Genomic DNA, 23,966 nt, shown 5'->3' with positions numbered 1-23,966 from the left:
AAAAGGCATGAAGTAGATATTATAGTAAAATTGCTATTGGACTGTGAAGAAGGCTGAGCGCCAAAGAATTGATGCTTTTGAACTGTGGTGTTGGAGAAAACTCTTGAGAGTCACTTGGACTGCAAGGAGATCCAACCAGAGATCAGCCCTGGGATTTCTTTGGAAGGAATGAATCTAAAGCTGAAACTCCAGTACTTTGGCCACCTCATGCGAAGAGTTGACTCATTGGAAGAGACTCTGATGCTGGGAGGGATTGGGGGCAAGAGAAGAAGGGGACGACAGAGGATGAGATGGCTGGATGGCATCACTGACTCGATGGACGTGAGTCTGAGCGAACTCCGGGAGTTGGTGATGGACAGAGAGGCCTGGCATGCTGCGATTCATGGGGTCGCAAAGAGTTGGACATGACTGAGCGACTGATCTGATCTGACGTCATTAGAGAAAGAAAAGAGCATGCTGGAAAACTGTGTTCCATTTAGGGCACCTCATTACCAGATTAAGGGAAACTGGAGGGAGTTCAGAGACATAAAGAATGATGAAGAGGCTATAGGGATTAATTTACAAGCAAAGATTTTAAAAAACTAAACATGTATAGCTCAACTAAACATGTATAGCTTAACTAAACAACAGCTGAGTAGAGATGTAACTATTGTCAAATGTCTGATATCAAGAGAAGGATTGTGTTTTTCTAAAGAGTTGAGAGTCCCTTTCTAAGTATTAGAAATAAATGAGAAATGAGAAAGCAATCTTTTCTATCCAACTTGTAAGCAGTATTTAGACTGTGTGTTAGCATGTGAAGTGTCAGAGTTGAATCCAAATCTCAGCTCCTCTACCTGCTACCTGTGGTAATTCAGACAACTCCTTTAGCCTTTTCCATTTTGTCATGTGTGGAGTGGGAATTACATGACCTACCTCATGGGGTTATTATGAGGATTAAATGAAACAGTGAGGTTTTGTGCCTGGCACAGGTTGTAAATTGAAAAGAATGGTAAATACTATTGGTATTCATTCTTAAGTGATTAAGACTTCAGAGTGCTAGAGTCAGACACACCTGGGGTGCAAATTCGGGGTTTTTTTTTAAATTTTATTTTTATTTATTTGTGCTAGGTCTTCGTTGCTGCACAAGCTTTTCTATAGTTGTGGTGAGTAGGGGCTACTCTCGAGTTGCGGTGCATGAACTTCTCATTATGGTGGCTTCTCTTGTTGCACAGCACAGGCTCTAGAGCGTTTGGGCCTCAGTAGTTGTGGCTCTGGGGCTCTAGAGCACAGGCTCAGTAGTTGTCATACACGGGCTTAGTTGCCCGTTGGCATGTGGGATCTTCCGAGATCAGGGATCAGACACCTGTCTCCTGCATTGGCAGGCAGATTCGTTACCACTGAGCCACCAGGGAAGCCCTCTACAATTTATTAACTCTAAGTCTCAGTTTCTTCAACCCTCTGAGCATAATAGTGAGGACTAATGAAATAATATAGTGTGAAATACTTATAATGATTGGCACATTAATTAGTAAATTTGTTAGTAGCTGTAGCATTATTTTAATTATCATTAACACAATCATCATTCCAGGGAGACCCTGACCAAAGTACTGGTATATATTCAAATTATTTCCAAATTTCCCCTATTATAAACAATGCCATATACATACCTCTGTTTCCATCATAATCAACACACACACACACACAAACAGAGTTCAGTAATTATTTGTTGAATTCAGTCTGCTAAGTTCTACCAATAATCATGTCAAATACTTGTGGACACTGCATTGCTACAGAGATGCTGCAATGGGCTTCTATACTCCTTGTGTGATCAAATTTATGGCAATAGATTTAAGTGCATCATTCATTGTAATAAAACTCTGACACTTAGATTTACCTGAATTTCTATGAAAGAATCCCTGCTTTTATAATGACATTTTCATTTTTGTATTTTACACATCTAAGTGCTCCCTGTGGCTTCTCTTTACAAATAGGATTGTGTTGTTGTAGAATCAACTCTAGCTCAATTAAGCAAAACTAGTATTAGTTTAGAGGGCTTCCAATTAAAAGATATTAAGATTAATCAGAGGGTATTAATCAGATGTACTCATCAGTGATAACTTCACAGAAAGTACAGGATAGCCAAAAAAAGAGTTACAGATGAGGGGAAAAAAGCCACATGAAAAGATGCTAGATATTACTAGTCATTCAGTTCAGTTCAGTCGCTCAGTCGTGTCTGTCTCCTTGAGACCCTGTGGACTGCAGCACTCCAGGCTTCCCTGTCCATCACCAACTCCTGGAGCCTACTCAAACTCCTGTCCATCATGTCAGTGATGCCATCCAACCATCTCATACTCTGTCATTCCCTTCTCCTCCCGCCTTCAATCTTTCCCAGCATCAGGGTCTTTTCCAGTGAGTCAGTTCTTCACATCCAGTGGCCAAAGTATTGGAGTTTCAGCTTCACCATCAGTCCTTCCAATGAATATTCAGGACTGATTTCCTTTAGGATGGACTGGTTGGATCTCCTTGCAGTCCAAGGGACTCTCAGGAGTCTTCAACACAACAGTTCAGAAGCATCAATTCTTCAGCACTCAGCTTTCTTAGAGTCCAACTCTCAAATCCATACATGACCACTGGAAAAACCATAGCCTTGACTAGATGGACCTTTGTTGACAAATGCCTCTGCTTTCTAATATGCTGTCTAAATTAGTCATAGCTTTTCTTCCAAGGAGCAAGCATCTTTGAATTTCATGGCTGCAGTCACCATCTGCAGTGATTTTGGAGCCCAGAAAAATAAAGTCTGTCACTGTTTCCATTGTTTCCCCATCTATTTGCCATGAATTGATGGGACCAGATGCCATGATCTTGAGTTTTAAGCCAACTTTTTCACTCTCCTCTTTCACTTTCATCAAGAGGCTCTTTAGTTCTTCTTTGCTTTCTACCATAAGGGTGGTGTCATCTGCGTTTGTGAGGCTACTGATATTTCTCCCGGCAATCTTGATTCCAGCTTGTGCTTCACCCAACCCGGCATTTTTCATGATGTACTCTGCATATAAGTTGAATAAGCAGGGTGACAATATATAGCCTTAATGTACTCCTTTCCCGATTTGGAACCAGTCTGTTGTTCCATGTCCAGTTCTAACTGTTGCTTCTTGACCTACATATAGATTTCTCAGGAGGCAGGTCAGGTGGTCTGATGTTCCCATCTCTTGAAGAATTTTCCACAGTTTGTTGTGATCCACAGTCAAAGGCTTTGGCATTAGGGAAATGCAAATTGAAACTATAATGAGACACTACTACCAGAATGGCTAGAATTTTTAAGACATATCATCAATTCCTGATGATGATGCAGAGCAACTGAAACACTCATACATTGCTGGTGGGAACGCAAGATTGTGTAGCCATTTTTGAAGACAGTTTGGTATTTTTAAAATAAACAGCTACCATTCAAACCAGAATTTCCACTCCTTGGTATTGGTCCAAGAGAAATAAAAACAGCAAGTCCAAAACAAAAACCTGTGCCCAAATGTTTATAGCAGCTTAATTCTTAATAGTCCAAAACAGGAGACAACCCAAATGTCCATCAACCAGCATACAGATAAACAATTTGTGGTATATTCATACCATGGAATACTAGTCAGACTCAGCAATGAAAAGGAACATATACATGCAACAGCATGAATGAATCTCAAAAACAAATGAAAAAAGTCAGGCAGTAGACGCTAAATATTCAGTGATTCCATTTGTAAGACATTCTAGAAAACTGTCTCTTCCCTGTTAGACTGTGATCTCTTTGATCTGATACAGCTTCTAACACCAGGATTGCATCAGAGTCAGTGAACTGGAAGCAGAAATGGCTAAATCTGATCGGTTTAGGGAATAACTTTTAGCTCTCAAGTGAATCAGGAATCTAGATTTGGCCAAAGGTGAGTATAAGGTAGCCCGGGGTGAATCAGAGTGCACCAGACTGTTAACAGGAGGACAGGGAGCCAAGGTGAAGCCTGCTGGACGTGACATCATGAACATCAGCTCTAATGGATCCTACCCAAGTTCATCCACTCACATAGCTGTCTGCCTCCAGAGAACGTAACCTTTCTTTGATGATCACTAATTAAAGCTGATTGCAGTTACTATCAAGGGTCTGGTTTACCTGCCTTTGACAAATTTCCAGTTGTACTTTGCTTGTCCATTTGCAGTATGCTTTACTGACCCTCTTCAACAACTCTTAAAAACTGGCAGTGACAGAGACCCCACTTACAAACCAGGTTGACCCCAGAGTTGCGTCAGTTTAATCATGCTCCTAGTTATTTTCTGGCAAACATAAGAATCTGAAGCAAAGGACCATCTTAATTGAAGTGTTTTTAATATGAAATATTTTATAATGCTAAGCTTGGCTCAGATATAACCTGTACCTCATAAATACAACATGTGCTGTAAAGAAAAGAGCCTGTGGTTAAACTCACAAACTTAGATTCTGGTCCCTGGACTCTACCTGTTTACCCTTGGCTTGGCCACTTAGCCTCTCACTTAACTTCCACAGTGAATGAATCAGGTGGACTGATGCTCCAACATGAATCCCATGATTCTGAGGGTAGTTGGGAGGATGATTGGGAGGATGAAAAGAAAAACTTTTCTATTACTAGACTTAAGAGTTTTTAGACCTGACTTTTAGACTTTTCAGGTCTCAGACTGGCAGGCTTCAGCTGTGTCCAGTGTTTACATTATAACATACCTATTTTGGGCGAAAAGAACTGGCAAGGTTTATCGATAAGGATGGAAAAGTACTTAGTTTGTTCTTGCAACTAGTGGCCCATAATCAAGTTTTTATACTTTTCCTTAGAGGTGTATATTGCAATAACTTACTGTAAGAAACAATGTTATTGCTCATATTAAATATTCTTTAAGTAGTTTTTCCACATCTTTGAAAGAGTTGTGTTTTCTTCTAAGAAGGTAGATTTTATTTTTGACGTGGTGGTACCTGTTTTTTAAGTTCTTAATCTAGTTCCTTTTATATCAGTGAAACCTTAATATTTAAAAATGAAATATTGGTAACTAGTCCTATAGAGACTTTTGACTACATAAGCCAGAATTCCAAAGTCAAGTCTTTTATGTGTATGTACATTTTTAATTTCTTAATTTTTCAACTCTTCTAGACCAGTTCTCTCTTTGTAGTCAAATTCATTGTAATCCCATCACGAAAGTATTGATCTTTTAGTAACCTTTATTGAAGCATTGTATTAATCCACATTCCCACACAGTAACAGACGGTTTGTATCAAACATATCATGCAGCTTAGCTCAGGCCCCATATGGAACTAATAAGCCACGCAATAAGTGGCCTTGTGTAGATGCATGTGGCTTGGAAGGGTAAGAATGTGTGTGTGTGTTGTCTAAACTGAATTTCTCCTGCCAAAACCTAAATGACAGAATGATTCTTGAGCCCCCAGTGTCTTTCCCAGCCTGGAAAAATTGAGTGTTTAAAAAATAAAAATAAAATTGAGCACTTTGATATTAAATTAGGCCTCTTACCTCCATAGGAGGATGCTCACGGAGTACAAGAACTCAGCATTTATTTCTCAAAAGTACAATCACACTATATTTTAAAATATGATCTCCAGAGCTGCAGAAGACTTACCTAGTCAGTGGAGCACCATTTATCAAGCTGTATGAACTAGTTAATTTCAACTGCAAGAGCTCTAACATCATAGTTGATCTGTCTGTATAGTGATTTGAGATGAACCCCACATGTGGCTTCGGGAAAATACTGTATCTTTATACAAAAAGGTGGTGTGGGAGAGGAAAATAGAGAAATGATAGTGAATGGAGTTGACATGGCCGTAGTTGTCTGCTGAGGGCTGAATGTATCCCTGGCTCTGATTTTCTTTTTTGTTGTTGTTCCAGTAACCATAAAGCTAGATCTTCCTGGTGGTGGTGGTGATTGTTGTTTAGTTGCTCAGTCATGTCTTACTCTTTGCGATCCCATGGACCGCAATACACAAGGCTTTCCTGTCCTGCACTATCTTCTGGACTTTGCTCAAAGTCATGTCCATTGAGTCTGTGAAGCCATCCAACCATCTCATCCTCTGTCGCCCCCTTCTCCTTGTTGTTTTAGTGTAAGGATTTTCTTTTGCTAGTAGACCATAGTATTTGTTCATTTTTCCAGGGAAACCACTGGAACATTGCTTCTCCTCACTTCCCATCTAATTTGTCATCTGCGTGTAGTTTTCACCTACTAGCCTACCATAGAGTTGCGCAGAAATTTAACAGCTCCCATGGAATCCTAAGCCAATCAGAATGAAGCTGAAATTCAAGCTAATTGAAACCAAAATTCCACTTACAACTGCTTAGACTCTTTGGGTGGTGGTGCAGTAGGAAGTTGTTACAAAAGGTGTTTATTTCAGAGACTAATTTGAAGCAGTTAGACAGACCCAAAGCAACATTTTATTTGCCTGGGTTTCTTGGCATCTGCCTTCCCCAATCAGAATTGAGAACAGAGGGAGCTCCTTTTAGGGAAGTGTGGTATTTATTGATAGTAGTTCGTAAGGGCAGATTTTGATGGAATGTTGACGTAAGATTTCTCACAAAAAAAGAATACTGTAGTCTTTAAATCTGTCCTTCACAGCCGCCTCCTAGTTCACTTTCCTGCTTAAAACCCTGTAGTAGGTTCCTAGTGCTGTCAAGGAAGATAAATCTGCATCCTTGAGCTAAGTGTTCTAGGCCCTTGTTGTTGTTTTTAAATAGCCTTTATTTTTCAGAACAGTTTAAGTTCACAACAAAATTGAGCAGAAAGAAAACTAGCCCTATATATCCATATTATTTTATGATGCCGTATTTTAGAGAACAGAAAATATAACAAAAGAACTATATATTTATAAAAGAAACAGAAAATAGAGAAAAGTACAATGATTAACCACATTTTCCTAGCACTCAAGGAAAACTGCTATTAGAATTTTATTCTTCAGGATCTTTTTCTCTGTATATGTAAGCATAGATATATTTTTCAAAGACTGATGTTATGCCGTACATAGTATCACTTGGCATTTTTTACTTAACAATCTCTTCTCACTAGACTCTCGAAAGTTTTAATGAACACTCTAAAAACCAGGCCTCAGGAGTGTCCATTCTATATAAAAATCCTGATTGAACTCTTACAACAATTTTATGAGACAAACATTGTTGGTCCTGTTTTACAGAAGAGGTACAGATAGGTTCTATATACCTTGTTCAAGGTTACATACATTACATGGTGAGAAGTAGACTATGGGCGCAGCCAGTCAGTCAGAAGACAGAGAACTGATTTGTAGTCCTTTCTCTCCTTTCTGTATCCTTAGTCTTTCTTCCTTGGCCTCACTCCTTCTTTAACTTCTTGCTTTTACTAATACCTTAACAGGGAGTTAATTTGTTAAAGAATCACTTAATAAAAATTTAGATTTGTTCCTTTCCTGAAATATTTACGTTTTAATTTACATTTTAATAGTGGGTCATCTCTACCTGATATAGTAGAACATTAGACTGGACCCCATTTTAATCCCTCCATTTTTAGACACTTCCCTTAAGGTGTCCAGAAGTGTATCTTTTGTAGACTCTTCCATCAGCCTTACGCCTCAGTGAACACATGAAGGTTTGACACCCTCTTATCCAGCTTTGACTTCTGACATATCAGAAGTGAGCAAAACCAGAAATGGGGCTGAGTGGATCAGTGTTCCCCATCATTCACCTTGTGAGGTGCACTACCCTAGCCATATTTTAAATGTATAGATGCATGGTTCAAACCTATAATTTTTAGAGCATTTTAAAGTGGAGTCAGAACTTTGAAAGTCTCTTGGAGATGATCTAGTCCAGTGGGTTTAAACTCCAGATGGGAATGCCTTTTTGGTTCTAACTCTACTCCTCCACAATTGCCTACAATGTCCTGTTTGTTTTACACTTGGGCTTCTGTATAATATTTCATGTGAATAAAGGATTCCATGGCTACCAAAAAAGGTGATTTGATAATTATTTGAGTAGCCCTAGCAGGGAAGGGACTTGCTCATGGCCATAGAGCAGAACTGTGTCTGTCACCCAGGTCTGCTGACCACCCACATCATGTGTCAAACTTCCCACTTCACTCTGCACTTATTTTAAAGATACTAATATGTGTATGTGTTTATTGTTGCCTTTCTGGAGTGCTTGTAGTGAGGAACTTAGTAAATTAGTGAAAATTTGTTTTTAAAAAAGTGAACTGTGTACTTAAGTTTTTTTCCTTTGATTTGAGCTCTGTTCTCCTTTTCTGACTCTCATCCTAATTAAGCGATAAGCTGTTTTTGGGCACCTATCTTATGCCTAGCTTAGTGGCAGATGCTGTGATAATATATAGAGAGTATATATGTAGCATAATGATATTAGGTACAGTTTATTGACCATTTACTATGTATCAGCTATTGTTTTGGGTACCCTACATACTGTATTGTATTTACACTTTACAGTAGCTCTGCAGGGCAGATAACATCCCCATTTACAAGAAGTGACAAATCTGAAGTCAAACAACCAGTAAGTGACAGCGCTGGTATTCAAACCCAAATCTTCTGTATCTGAGCTCATTCCAGTGTGTCACGATGCCTCTCGTTTCCTCCCATACAGCGTTAATTTTAACTTACTAACAACTATGTATTAAGTATATATTAATTTAGTTTAGGCTTTCCAAAGACAGCAGATGGAAAGGTGGTGTAGGAAGGGATTTGGCAGAGGGGTAAAATGCCCCCTTACCTTGGGATAATCAGAGAGCTGCTGCTGCTGCTGCTAAGTCGCTTCAGTCGTGTCCCTACAGGAAATAAAACTGGTGTTGGCTCTTTCAGAGTGGATAAAATAGACAGATGGAGGATGCCTAGAGGGAAACTTAGTGACAGGAAAGAGAGTCTCTCTCAGAGAGGTGAGTTCCAATAGGCAATATTGGAAAACTATTATATATATAGGGGACTTCATGATAAACAAATTAAATATACTCATTTATGTCAGGCCCTTATTAAATGCTACTAATAAAGACAAAATAATTTAAAATTGTAAGCACACAAAGATGAAAAGAACAGAAGAGACAAGAGCAGGTAATAGAATCGACAGCATTTTAGAAAATCACAAGCAGATAAATGATAAACTGTGAGTAGGCAGAATGGAGAAAACCAAAACCTAAAGCCTTCAAGAAGCAATGTAGTTGAAGCCATAGAACTCCAGAGTAACTTATTTCACTTAGCATAGTACCCTCTAGGTCTATCCATGTTGTTGCAAATAGCAGGATTTCGTTCTCTTTTATGGCTCAGTATGTGCATGCATATGTATACCCCACCTCTTTTTTATCCATTTACCTACTGATAGGCACTAACTTGCTTCCATATTGTGGCTATTGTGAATAACGCAGCAATGAACATAGGGGTGCATCCTCCAATCCTCAGCAAGTCCTGCCAATATACAGACTATCTGATCAGCACTTTATTTTATTTTTTTTAATTTTATTTTATTTTTAAACTTTACATAACTGTATTAGTTTTGCCAAATATCAAAATGAATCCACCACAGGTATACATGTGTTCCCCATCCTGAACCCTCCTCCCTCCTCCCTCCCCATTCCATCCCTCTGGGTCGTCCCAGTGCACCAGCCCCAAGCATCCAGTATCGTGCATCGAACCTGGACTGGCAACTCGTTTCATACATGATATTTTACATGTTTCAATGCCATTCTCCCAAATCTTCCCACCCTCTCCCTCTCTCACAGAGTCCATAAGACTGTTCTATACATCAGTGTCTCTTTTGCTGTCTCGTACACAGGGTTATTGTTACCATCTTTCTAAATTCCATATATATGCGTTAGTATACTGTATTGGTGTTTTTCTTTCTGGCTTACTTCACTCTGTATAATAGGCTCCAGTTTCATCCACCTCATTAGAACTGATTCAAATGTATTCTTTTTAATGGCTGAATAATACTCCATTGTGTATATGTACCACAGCTTTCTTATCCATTCATCTGCTGATGGACATCTAGGTTGCTTCACTTTAAAGTTTCATTCATAAAGAAAAATTGACAACCAAAGATTACCAGACATTAAAGAAAACCTGTAATTTTATTTTAAGGCTGAAACAAAAACAAAAAAGAAAAAAATCCAAAAGTAACAGAAAATGAAGATAGAGGAGACAGAAAATAAAAATAACAATAATAATAGAAAACAATCAAAATTAGAGGATAAGAGTTTTCATATTGAAAGGACTCACTAGCAAGGAAAACAAAAGCAAAGTAAACAAATGGGACTATATCAGACTGAAAATATTTTGCACAACAAAGGAAACTATGAACAAAATGAAAAGACTACCTACTGAATGGGAGAAGATATTTGTAAGTGATGTATCTGAAAAGGAGTTAATATCCAAAATATAAAGAACTCAGGCAACTCAACATCAAAGAAACAGCCAACCCAATTAAAAAATGGACAGAGGACCTGAATAGACATTTTTCCAAAGAACACACAGAGATGACCAATGGACATATGAAAAGATGCTCAACATCATTAATCACCAGGGAAATGCAAATCAAAACTACAGCAACCTCACATCTGTCAGAATGACTGTTATGCAAAAGACAAGAAATAACAAGTGTTGACAAGAATGTGGAGAAAAGGGAACATAACAGTGCACTGTTGATATTTTTCCAAAGAAACCAAAAACACTAATTTGAAAAGACAATACACCCCTATTGCTGTATTATTCATGATATCCATAATATGGAAGCAACCTAAATGCCCATCAGTAGATGAATGGATGAAGATGATGTGGCGCATACATGCGCGTGCACACACATACACTGGAACATTATTCAACCATAAAAGAGAACAAAATCTTGCCATTTGCAACAACATGGATAGACCTAGAGAATATTATGCTATAAAGTGGAATAAATCAGAGAAAGACAGATGCTATATGATTTCACTTATACATGTGATCTAAAAAACAAAACAAATGAACAAGCATAACAAAACAGAAATAAGAGTCATAGCTACAAACAGGAGGTTGCCAAAGGAAGGTCAGTAAGTGGGGCATGAGTGAAATAGGTGAGGGTAATTAAGAGATCAGATCAAATCAGTTGCTCAGTTGTATCCGCCTCTTTGCGACCCCATGAATTGCAACACGCCAGGCCTCCCTGTCCATCACCAACTCCCAGAGCTCACTCAGACTCATGTCCATCGAGTCAGTGATGCCATCCAGCCATCTCATCCTCTGTCGTCCCCTTCTCCTCTTGCCCCCAGTCCCTCCCAGCATCAGAGTCTTTTCCAATGAGTCAACTCTTCGCATGAGGTGGCCAAAGGACTGGAGTTTCAGCTTTAGCATCATTCCTTTCAAAGAAGTCCCAGGGCTGATCTCCTTTAGAATGGACTGGTTGGATCTCCTTGCAGTCCAAGGGACTCTCAAGAGTCTTTTCCAACACCACAGTTCAAAAGCATCAATTCTTCGGTGCTCAGCCTTCTTCACATACAAACTTTCAATTACCAAACAGATGAGCCACAGGGATGAAATGTACAGTGTGGGAAATATAGTCAATAATAATGTAATATCTCTGTATGGTGACAGACAGTAGCTATATTTATTGTGGTGATCATTTTGTAATGTATGGAAATAATCAAATCACTGTTTTGTACCAGGAACTAACATAGTGTTTTAGGTCAGTTTTACTTCAAAAATAAACTCATGGAAAGAGAGATCAGATTTCTGGTTACTAGAGGTGGGAGTGAATTGTGGTGGTGGGAGTGGATTGGATGAAAGTGGTCAAAAGGTACAAACTTCCAGTTATAAGACAAATAACTACTAGGGATGTATTGTATACCACGATTAATATATTAACACTGCTGTATGTTATATATGAAAGTTAAGAGAGTAAATTTTAAGAGTTCCCATTACAAGGAAAAGATAATTTTTTTTCTTTAATTTTGTGTCTGTATGAGATGATGGATGTGGTCTAAACTTACTGTGGTATTCATTTCATGATGTATATAAGTCAAATCACTATGCTGCACACCTTTAACTTATACAGAATTGTATGTCAATTATATCTCAATAAAGCTGGAAGGAAATAAGAACAAAAGACTCACTAAATCCAGACCAAAACAGTAAATGATAAAAGACCCAAACAAAAGCTTATGATTGTAAAATTTCTGAATACTGGCATTAAAGAATAAAATCCTAAAGAGAGAAGAATCACTTCACACACACGGGTCAGGAATCAGAATGTTATCAGATTTCTCAATTGCTATATGCAAAATTAAATGACAGTGAAACAACATTCCAAAGGAAAAATCATTACAGCCTTGAATTTTATACCCAAGCAAACTATCATTCAAGTACGAGAATGGAATTAAAGATATTTTTAAATATTCAAAGTGTTAAAAAAGATACCTCTCATGTGGCCCTTTTCCAGAAAGCCATTATAGAATTAGTTTAGTTTGGTAGCTCAGTCGTGCCCCACTGTTTACAAGCCCATGGACTGCAGCACGCCAGGTTTCCCTGTCCATCACTAACTCCTGGAGCTTGCTCAAACTCATGTCCATTGAGTTGGTGATGCCATCCAACTATCTCATCCTCTGTTGTCCCCTTCTCCTCCTGCCTTCAATCCTTCCCAGCATCGGGTATTTTCCAGTGAGTCAGTTCTTCGCATCAGGTGGCCAAAGTGTTGGAGTTTCAGCTTCAGCATCAGTCCTTCCAATGAACATTCAGAACTGATTTCCTTTGGGATTGACTGGTTTCATCTCCTTGTAGTCCAGTTCAGTTCAGTCACTCAGTCATGTCCGACTCTTTGCGACCCCATGAACCGCAGCACGCCAGGCCTCCCAGTCCATCACCAACCCCCAGAGTCCACCCAAACCCATGTCCATTGAGTCAGTGATGCCATCCAACCATCTCATCCTCTATCATCCCCTTTTCCTCCTGCCTTCAATCTTTCCCAGCATCAGGGTCTTTTCACATGAGTCCAGGGGACTCCCAAGAGTCTTCTCTAACACCACAGTTCAAAAACATCAATTCTTCACACTCAGCTTTCTTTATAGTCCAACTCTTGCATCCATACATGACCACTGGAAAAACCATAGCTTTGACTAAACGAACCTTTGTCAGCAGATTTATGTCTCTGCTTTTTAATATGCTAACTAGGTTATTATATTCTAGAGAATATATATATTCTCTATTATAGAACATGCTCCACCAAAATGAGGCAGTAAATCAAGGAACAAGTGATGAGATCTTGGAAACAACAGCCTCAACACAATTACAGTCAGCCCTCTGTATCCACTGACATAAAACCTGGGTATGGGTTATGGAGGGTTGAATGTTCACTATACATACAACACCATTTTAGATGAAGGACTTGAACATTTGCAGTGTTTGGTGTATCTGCAGGGGCTCCTGGAACCAGTCCCTTTGGGATATAGAGGGGTGACTGTAAACAGAATTTCTAGGATGACAGTGAAAGAAAGTTCTAAATTGGTAATAAGAGAACCAGCCTAGAGAACAAACTGTTCAGATTGGAGCAGACAGAAGGTACTGCAGGAAATAATCTCCAAGGGATGGGATATGGGCTTGATAGGTTGTTATATGATGTCTTTATTAACCAGATTGGAAGGATTTAAGGTTTTGTCCTAATTGGGGGAGGATCTAGTGATAGGTACATGGGTACTCAACAAGTGGGGTAAATGGCAATTATCATTTCAGGAAAAACAAACATAAGGCAAAAAAGAATAGTATATTATATGGCTTAGCAGTGAACAGTATTTTTGTAGGTGTAAGGTAAACACTAAACATTGATTTAACAAAAAATGTTACATTCCAAAATAATTGAATATCTTAAGAGAATGAGGAAAAGTGTATTTGAGAGAGTGGACAGTTAAATCCTCATATTCTTTAATAAAAAATAGGTAATTATCAGTAAGGAGATAAAATGTATTAAGAAACGAGTAATAAAAGGGCTAAATTCTCATTTTGCATAACAGGAACATAGTAGATGATGTCTAAATGAGAGGGATGGAATAAGAAATATTAGTATAAGTGTATTTAGAAATATGAAGGTAAAGAAAAAAACAACTAAAAGTGGTCACTACTGAAGAGCAAAGAACTGTTGTTTTTTCATTATAAGCCTTTTAGTAGTTTAGACTTAAAACATTATATGTACTTTGCTTTAAATTTTTTACATACACATACACACACACAGACTTTGGCCACCTGATGCGAAGAGCCAACTCACTGGAAGAGACCCTGATGCTGGGAAAGATTGAGGACAAGAGGAGAAGGGGGCGACAGAGGATGAGGTGGTTGGATGCCATCACTGACTCAATGAACATGAGTTTGAGCAAGCTCGGGGAGAAAGAGGAGGACAGGGAAGCCTGGCATGCTACAGTTCATGGGGTTGCAAAGAGACAGACATGACTTGGCGACTGAACAACATATATGTACTATGTGGGAATTTCTATTTTAGTTCTATATGTTGAAGACTGAAAGGGTGACATGACAAAGGATTCAGAGTTGTTACTGAGAGGTTCTAGCCTTGGCTTTGTCCCTTATCAGCTCTGAGACCTTGGGCAGGACACTTGTCCTTTTATTGAGTCTTAGTTTCTTCACTTATGAAAAAATGGAGGATGGAAAAAGTCTCCATAATCTTTTTAAAGCTATGGTATCCCAAGATTCTATGATAAAAATAATGCTAGACAGCAAATGAGGAGTTAAGATTTGGGTGGAGGCTTGAAATTCCCACATTTTCCCTTTTTAGTCGAAATCAGACTTGGAGAGAAATTTTCATTGTGGTCTCTGAAAAGAATTCAGCAACCCACCTTCCACTGTTGAGCCCGGGGCAGGCAGTTGACTGCATACTGGCTCAGGGACACATAGCTTAGTATTATTTTAGTGTGGGGTGGCTTTACTTTTTTGATATTTAATATTTTTCAGTATGAATCACAGGTGAAATTTCCATGCCATGTGTAAACAATTTCACTTTTTTATTGAAACAATGAATTCAGGAATGTCATATTGGGATGTCAGCCATTTTGCTTTTATCAGTGAATGGAAAAAATGCTTTTATATTAATGTAAGAAATGATGTCATATAATATGGAGGAGATCTTATAATTCAAGGTCAGCAAATCTCAGGAGGTGATTTAGGTCACCAAGCTAGATTTGGAAAAGGAAAAGAATATTTTCCCTTTGTCTTCTCAAGGTTTGGGGTTTTGTTTTTTTCTAACCAATTTTCCTCTCAGACTTTGGGGTAGCTGGTCGAGTAGCATGATTGTGAAAAGGAGGCTCTGACTAATAATATCTTTGCCATTGAAACGTGTGGCTCTGGAGAAATTCCTTCCTCTTTCTGGGCGTCAGTTTTCCCATCTGCACAAGAAAAGGGTTAACAAGATACCTTTTAGCTTTAACATTCTATATTTCTTCCTCCTTATTTTATGTGTATGTTCCAACCATTAAAGAGACTAGGTTTCTTTAGGATTAGGTTTGGGGGTTTTCTTTGAAAGTTCAGTGTAGTGAGAGTGAACTCTTTGTTAAACGTCACTCACTCCCACTTAAGTGAAAAGTCAATTGAGTACTAGATACAAACAAAAGAAAAGTTACTTTGATTTTTTGTTGATAGTAGTTTTATTTTTTTAAAGAGGAGAATATTTAGTTTAACTTAGCCACTTTTAAATTAGGTGCTGGAAAAGCAAAACTTTAAGGCAGATGACCCTTCATATATGTACATCAGTATGCAGTTTACAGAGTCCTTTCTTCATATATATTATGTCATTTTAAAAATACATTTCTACAGGGCTGTGTTGTACACTTTCTGTGTATTTGACATCATGTGTGTGTGTATGAATATGCACATTATACTTGACCTCGGATCTGTTTTATGCTTAGTGAGGAAGCAAATAGTCTTAGAGACAAAGTGAGAGGAGGCAGGAACAGACAGATGAAAACCATTTAGTAGGTTACCCAAGACACTTAGAAGGGCACTGAATTGTAGAAAATCAACCTCTAGCAGAAATAAGTAAAACTAAGAGCAGATCTTAGCCAGAGGCCATAGCAACTCTGTTCTCTGGTCCTAGAGAAAAAGGAAAGCTAGAAGCACAAGAGGAATAACATAAAGCACAGCCTCAGTCAAAAATGACTTGCTCTTTATTTGTTTAATAAGCATGAAATGAGCACCAGCACTGTGTCAGATACTTGGGCATCAGAGACACATACAACATGAACCTTATTCTTGATTCTACAAAGGGAAGAGTCAGTGAAAGAAGGGCTGAATGTGCTCAGTGTATAATCCCAGCCTTCAGTACGTAAAATGAAATACTGGTTTTATGGTATACGTCCCTGAGGTTGATGTTAGCAAACTCTACAGGGGTCTTGGAAATAGTCCTGATTCCATATGGTTGGTCATTCTTAGTCTTCTCTCACTTTAGGAGGCAAGAGAACAGGAAGTGAGCAGACTACCTTTAAACACCATCCAGAAAGTGTGGTTGGGATGGTGTTGGGATCATACAGTCGCATTTCCTCATTAACGTTTAAAGCGGGGGTGGGGGGAGGGGGACGACTTCTTTAGTGGGTCATGTCTGGGAAGCATTGCCTAGTATCTGGCAGAATTTAATTCTGTCTTTCCATCTTTGCAGCTAAGATATCAACATGGACTAGGGACTCCAGACTTGAGGCAAACCCTTCCTAACCTGAAAAACTTCATGGAGCACGGACTAATGGTCAGGTGGTAAGTACCTTTCTCTGCCATACCCAGAAAGTGCAATGTGGATAGTGATCTGGAGGAACTTCCTGACTTCTGCTCCACACCTGCCTTCTGGGTTTTCTTCTGTAATGAGATACCTGAAGAAAAGAAAAGGTAGCCATCATACCTGCATAAGTCTAAGCTCCAGTCTAGTTAAGAGGGTGAAGCACCCAGGGGAGTGGGGTGGGTTCAAGGAGGTATTGTTTAGACATGGGAAGGTTGGCTGGGTGAGGAATTCTTGAATGCATGGTTGAGGCAGAGGCTGGAGGACAGCCATGTGATTTGTAAACGGGGGACATGGAACCCCCAGGACTTTTCCAAAGAACAAGCAAAGGACAGTAAAAAAAAAATCAGGATCAGTGGTTGAGAATAAAGGGAAGAAAGCACACAAGGAATAGGTTAGGCTGTCAGGATGTAGTCTGAGAGCAGGAAGAACAGACGTACTGGAACGTTTCTCACATGTGATGTCAGTGCCTGTTGTAACCTAAGGGCAAGCTGCTGCCTAAAGTGCTTTGTCAGGATGGACATGACCCTCTTCAAACGACAAGGGGAAAGGGACCATCTGATGCAAAGAAGACATTAGGTAATTAACTTGACATGAATAAAAGGAAAGCTGTTGGCTCTAGTCATTTAGTAATTCGAACCCTTGGATGATAGGCAATAACTTACAAAATTATGTGCGTTCAGATCAGGCCTTTAGAGTTAGACAGCTGAGAACAGCATGGTTTGTTCTAAGGAGCACTGGCTTCTGAGTCCCAGATCTTTTTCTCATTTGTTATGTGAATTTTGTTGTTGTTTTAAGTTTAGAGATTCCATCATTCATGGCAAATTGTTCAACATTTATCACAGTGCTCACTTCAGTCACTCAGTCGTGTTCGACTCTTTGCAGCCCCATGGACTGCAGCACACCAGGCCTCCCTGTCCATCTCCAATTCCCGGAGTTTATCCAAACTCATGTCCATTGAGTCAGTGATGCCATCCAACCATCTCATCCTGTGTTGTCCCCTTCTCCTCCTGCCTTCAATCTTTCCCAGCATCAGGGTCTTTTCAAATGAGTCAGTTTTTCGCATCTGGTGGCCAAAGTGTTGGAGTTTCAGCTTCGCCATCAGTCCTTCCAAAGAATTTTCAGGACTGCTTTCCTTTAAAATGGACTGGTCGGATCTCCTTGCAGTCCAAGGGACTCTCAAGAGTCTTCTCCAAGACCACAGTTCAAAAGCATCAATTCTTTGGCACTCAGCTTTCTTTATAGTCCAACTCTCACATCCATTCATTACTCCTGGAAAAACCGTAGCTTTGACTAGACGGACCTTTGTCAGCAAAGTAATGTCTCTGCTTTTTAATATGCTGTCTAACTTGGTCATAACTTTTCTTCCAAGGAGCAAGCGTCTTTGAATTTCATGGCTGTAGTCACCATCTGCAGTGATTTTGAAGCCCCCAAAAATAAAAGTCTGTCACTGTTTCCACTATGTCCCCATCTATTTGCCATGAAGTGATGGGATCAGATGCCATGATCTTAGTTTTCTGAATGTTAAATTTTAAGCCAACTTTTTCACTCTCCTCTTTCACTTTCATCAAGAGGCTGTTTAGGTCTTTGCTTTCTGCCATAGGGTGGTGTCATCTGCATATCTGAGGTTATTGATATTTCTCCTGGCAATCTTGATTCCAGCTTGTGCTTCCTCCGGCCCAGCGTTTCTCATGATGTACCCTGCATATAAGTTAAATAAGTAGGGTGACAGTATATAGCCTTGACATAGTCCTTTCCCAATTGGGAACCAGTCTGTTGTTTCGTGTCCAGTTGTAACCGTTGCTTCCTGACCTGCATACAGATTTCTCAAGAGGCGGGTCAGGTGGTCTGGTATTTCCATCTCTTTCAGAATTTTCCAGTTTATTGTGATCCACACAGTCAAAGGCTTTGGCATAGTCAATAAAGCAGAAGTAGATTTCTCTTTTTTGGAACTCTCTTGCTTTTCTGATGATCCAGCAGAGGTTGGCAATTTGATCTCTGGTTTCTCTGCCTTTTCTAAATCCGGCTTGAACATCTGGAAGTTCACAGTTCACATACTGTTGAAGTCTGGCTTGGGGAATTTTGAGCGTTACTTTGCTAGCGTATGAGATGAGTGCAATTGTGTGGTAGTTTGAGCATTTTTTGGCATTGCCTTTCTTTGGGATTGGAATGAAAACTGACCTTTTTCAGTCCTGTGGCCACTGCTGAGTTTTCCAAATTTGATGGCATATTCAGTGCAGCACTTTCACAGCATCATCTTTCAGGATTTGAAATAGCTCAACTGGAATTACATCACCTCCACTAGCTTTGTTCGTAGTCATGCTTCCTAAGGCCCTCTTGACTTCGCATTCCAGGGTTCTGGCTCTAGGTTGGTGATCACACCACTGTGATTATCTGAGTCGTGAAGATCTTTTTTGTATAGCTCTTCTGTGTATTCTTGCCACCTCTTCTTAGTATCTTCTGCTTCTGTTAGGTCCATACTATTTCTGTCCTTTATTGAGCCCATCTTTGCATGAAATGTTCCCTTGGTACCTCTAATTTTCTTGAAGAGATCTCTAGTCTTTCCCATTCTATTGTTTTCCTCTCTTTCTTTGCATTGATCACTTAGGAAGACTTTCTTATCTCTCCTTACTATTCTTTGGAACTCTGCATTCAAATGGGTATATCTTTCCTTTTCTCCTTTGCCTTTCGCTTCTCTTCTATTCACAGCTCTTTGTAAGGCCTCCTTTCCCTTTTTGCATTTCTTTTTCTCGGGGATGGTCTTGATCCCTGCCTCCTATACAATGTCATGACCTGTTTTTAAAAACCTCAGGTAAATACGTTATCCATGTAACCTTGTCACTTTAATTTTCTGATTTGCTATCTAAATTTAAACTCCTACCTCTCTAAAATGTAATTTTCTCATCTGTAATCCCTGCTCATCTCACTGGTTTGTGGTGAAGATGAAATGACATGGTAGGTGGAAAAATAATTTGTGAGGAGGAAAGTACAATAATAGTCTCATTTTCTTCTGTGCCAGCAAGGTAGGCCTTGTGGATAATAAAGTGACATCTGTGATTTACCATCACTTGGTTTTTTTATTTTTGTCTCATGATCTTCAAAAATATGGATATCTGACTTTAGACAAGACTCCTGTTAAGCAAATACACAATTGTTTAAAGAATTCTACTCAGAATATCAAAATCATCGTAAAAAGTTAGTGTTGACACAGACCTGTATACCCTGAGGAATGAAGGCTAGGAACTAAGTTTTAATGTAAAATGATAATTATTTTATCATCATTATTATTATTGTTACTTTTTAATTTTTTCACCACATCATGTGGCGTGTGGAAGCTCAGTTCCCCAACCAGGGATCAAACCTGTACCCCGTGCGTTGGGAGCACAGAGCCTTAAGCCCTGAACCGCCGGGAAACCTGTACCCCGTGCGTTGGGAGCACAGCGCCTTAAGCCCTGGACCGCCGGGAAACCTGTACCCCGTGCGTTGGGAGCACAGCGCCTTAAGCCCTGGACCGCCAGGAAACCTGTACCCCATGCGTTGGGAGCACAGAGCCTTAAGCCCTGGACCGCCGGGAAACCTGTACCCCGTGCATTGGGAGCACAGAGCCTTAAGCCCTGGACCGCCGGGAAACCTGTACCCCATGCGTTGGGAGCACAGAGCCTTAAGCCCTGGACCGCCGGGAAACCTGTACCCCGTGCGTTGGGAGCACAGCGCCTTAAGCCCTGGACCGCCGGGAATCCCCACTGTTACTTCAGCAGTGAGCTAGCAAGCATGTATTTAGCACTGTCAGTGCTCAGTCCATGATGGGTGCTCTGAGGTAGCAGTGAGTATGAGGCTCAAGCCCTACCTTCAAGGGATTTGTGATCCAGTTGGAAACAAGGTACATAAATCACGAAAGGTTTTATAACACAAATGGTAAAATTAAAATAATCAAAAAGAGAGGCACCTCACTGCACCACCTGACCAACCAACTAAAATAAATCTTGCTCAGTACAGATGGCAGATTGTCTCAGTATCATTTATTGAAGAGTCTTTATCTTTATCCACTGTTGATAATCAGTCTGTTTCATAAATCAAGTTAACTTACACATGGATCTGTTTCCAGGTTCCTTATTCTGTTTCATTGTTTTATAGTCTATCTATAGGCTAGTGCCATATTTTTTAATTAATATAAGATGTAATTTCTGTAAGTCTTACTGAGGTTTGAGCATCTCTCTTCCTCCTAACATTTGGAACCACTTGAGAGAGGAGATACGAGACAGACTAACAGAAATCAAAATGTCAGTTTTATTACTGATAAAGCCACTTGGAAAATGCAGCTTTAGATCTATTATAAAAGTGCTTGCAAAGACATCACTCAAAATTAAACCGACTCTTGCAATCAGGATGTGAACTGGAGAACCCCAGGCTTCTCCGCCAGCAACCAGCCTTTAACTATACTGTCCGGTGACTCCTGCAGAAACCAGATGGGGCTAAGCCAGGAATACCCAGGTTTTATCTTTCCCTGTAAAGTCACCAATCAGAAAAGGCCCTCTTCCCCTAAGAGCAAGTAAGTGGGAGGATGGAGAGAGGCCAAGAGTGTTACTCTTAAATCATATTCCTTCAAAGCAAGGGGAAAGGAAGATTTCCCCAACTTTCTTGATATCTGGTCTGGTGAGGCTCCTACTTATGGTCCTTCTTCGAATCTCTTTCGGCTTTTCTTGATTTATGAATTGTATTTGAGTGATTTGACAGCTTTATGATATTGAGTCTTTCTGTGAACATGGTATCTCTTTATATGTTTTGTTTTTTTTAAACATACCCCAGCAAAGTGTTAAAGCTTTCTTCATAAGGGCCTTACACATCTTTTATTATATACTTAGTCCTTGGTAGCTTACCCTTTTGGTTGCTGTTATAAATTTTTTATTACAGCATCCAACTTCTTTGTGTCTAGTATAAAGGAACACCACTGATTTTGTATTTTGGAAAATGTATCCAGCAACCTTACTAAACATTAATTACAATAGTTTATCTTAGATTCTTTGAGTTTTTCTGTGTAAACAATCATTTTTTTTGAATGATGGTGTTATTTCTTCCTCTTTTTACAATTTTTATTACTTTTTGTTCTCTTACATTTTTGTTCTCTTTTTGTTCTCTTATGTTCTATGGAAGAGGAGCAACAGTAGTGGATATTAATGATACAGTAATATAATAGCAGCAGTCTTATTCCTGACTTTAAAGAGGATGCTTCTTTTCACCATTAAGTATTCTATTACAGGTTTGGATAGATATTCTTTATTAGCAAAAGGAAGTTTCTTTCTATTCCCAGCTAAGAGTTGTTTTTCTTGAAATTTTGAATGTGTGCATTTTGAATTTTATAAAATGCTTATTATGTTTATTGAAATAATACTATATTTATGCTTCTTTACTGTGTTAATAACTAAACATATTTTCTGTTGTTAAACCATCTTTGCCACCTGGGATCTACTCTACTTGATTGTGATGTATTATTTTTTGTATAGTATTGGATTTCATTTGCTAATTTTTAAAATTTACTTTATTGAAGTTTAGTTGATTTACCATGTATTAATTTCTGCTTTACAGGAAAGTGATTCAGTCATACATACATATATATATATATATATATATATATATATATATATTCTTTTTCATATAGTCCTTCTTTTTCAGATTCTTTTCACATATAGATTATTACAGAATATTGAATAGAGTTCCTTGTGCAATGCAGTAGGGCCTTGTTGGTTATGTTTTATTTATAGTAGTGTGAATGTTAATCCCAAGCCCCTAATTTATCACTGTCTTCCACATTTCCCCTTTGATAACCATAAGTTTGTTTTTGAAATCTGTGAGTCTTTCTGTTTTGTAAATAAGTTCTTTTATATCATTTTGATTAGAGTCCATGATTTGCTAAAATTTTTAGAATATCTACTTTTGTAAACTGAAATGAGGCTAGCCTATGTATACAATAATCTTTGTCTGATTTTGGTAACAGGATTATAACAGCCTCGTAAAATAAAATGAGGCTCTTTCCCCCTTCTTTTCTACTCTCCTTTTCCATTCTCTGGAAGAGTTTATGTACAGCAGGAATTCTCTTTATCATGAAGGTCTGAAAAACCTAGTGGTTTTCATTTTTTGAGGGGGAAGAAGAGGTTTTTAGCTACTAATTTAATTTTTATGAAGATTATGTATGGGTCTACTTATGTTCTGTTTTTTCCAGTTCCTCCTTAAATCACTCCAGTGTGATTTCCAGTTCTCTCAGTGTACTGGAATTCCTCTTATCTAGGTAGATGCCTAAAACTCAAATGTTGCCAAACCTAGCGGTCACTTTTTCATCCTTAGCCTCGTCTGTATTTAGTGATGTTTGGCCTTGCTGGCCATTCCTGCCTTCTTGATGCATCTTCCTTTCTTGGCTTCCAGCACTATCTTCCCCTGGTTTTCCTCCTCTCAGCTGCTCTTTTCTGCCTGTTTTTCCTGTTCGCCTCCTTTTTTTGATCAGTAAGTATGGAGAACTGCACAGCTCTGCCCGAAGGTCTCCTCTCCTTTTCTCTCTGCTTTCTTCTCACGTGGTCTCATGCCCTGCTCTTGAAAGCCATCTACCTGCTATGCCTCCTCGCGTTGTTTTCAGTGTCAGCCTCTCCTGTGAGCTCTATAGTCGGATTGCTGCTTGAAACCTCCCCTTAGAGTATCACAGGCACCTCAGCCTCAGCATTTAAAACTGTCCTTCCGCCAGCCTTCCTCAGCCACAGATGACACACTGTCTGCCCAGTCGCTCAAACCAGAGGAGCACTCTTCCTTCTTTTCTTCACTCCTCCCTGATCCAGTCTAGTTCATCGGCAAAAATGCTGTGATCTCTACCCACCAACTGTTCTTCCCACCATCTCTGCTGCTACCACCCCAGCCCAAGCCACCGCCTGCTCTCACCCAGGCACTATGCTAGTCCAGTCTGTCTCCCTGATTTCATTCATGTCCCATCTCTGTTCGTTCTTCAAAGTAGCCAGCGTGATCTTTTTAAATTTTAGCTGTATCTTAATCACTCCCTAGCTCCAGTGGCTAGACTAAAATCCAAGCTCTTTCCTACCCCCGCCTCTCCCCTTGCTCTCACATATGGTCCTTATACCGGCTCCTCGAGTCACACGCTGTCAAATATGTGCTCCCCCTCTCCTGTCTCTCCTACCTCCATCCATACCCACACCCTCAAATAGCGGGAACAGCTTTAGAAAAGGCACAGCAGCTTTA

The 23,966-nt window shown here is 39.4% G+C and overlaps 1 protein-coding gene across 5 annotated transcripts in view; it reads left to right on the top strand.

Annotated features, from left to right (window-relative positions):
- Positions 1 to 23,966, top strand: part of UVRAG (UV radiation resistance associated) — a 326,555-nt gene that overhangs the window by 280,594 nt on the left and 21,995 nt on the right. For 4 of the 5 annotated variants that reach the window (XM_044929343.2, XM_025266389.3, XM_044929342.2 and 1 more), the window contains one exon: positions 16,620 to 16,711. In XM_044929343.2, coding sequence (XP_044785278.2) covers positions 16,620 to 16,711 — 92 coding nt within the window. Of the gene's footprint in view, positions 1 to 16,619; positions 16,712 to 17,086; positions 17,089 to 23,966 lie in introns of all 5 variants that reach the window. The other variant, XM_044929345.1, reaches the window with a different exon arrangement.

Source organism: Bubalus bubalis, chromosome 16 (genome assembly GCF_019923935.1).
Source record: "Bubalus bubalis isolate 160015118507 breed Murrah chromosome 16, NDDB_SH_1, whole genome shotgun sequence".
Lineage (NCBI taxonomy): Eukaryota > Metazoa > Chordata > Mammalia > Artiodactyla > Bovidae > Bubalus > Bubalus bubalis.
This window is presented reverse-complemented; position numbering and strand designations above follow the sequence as displayed.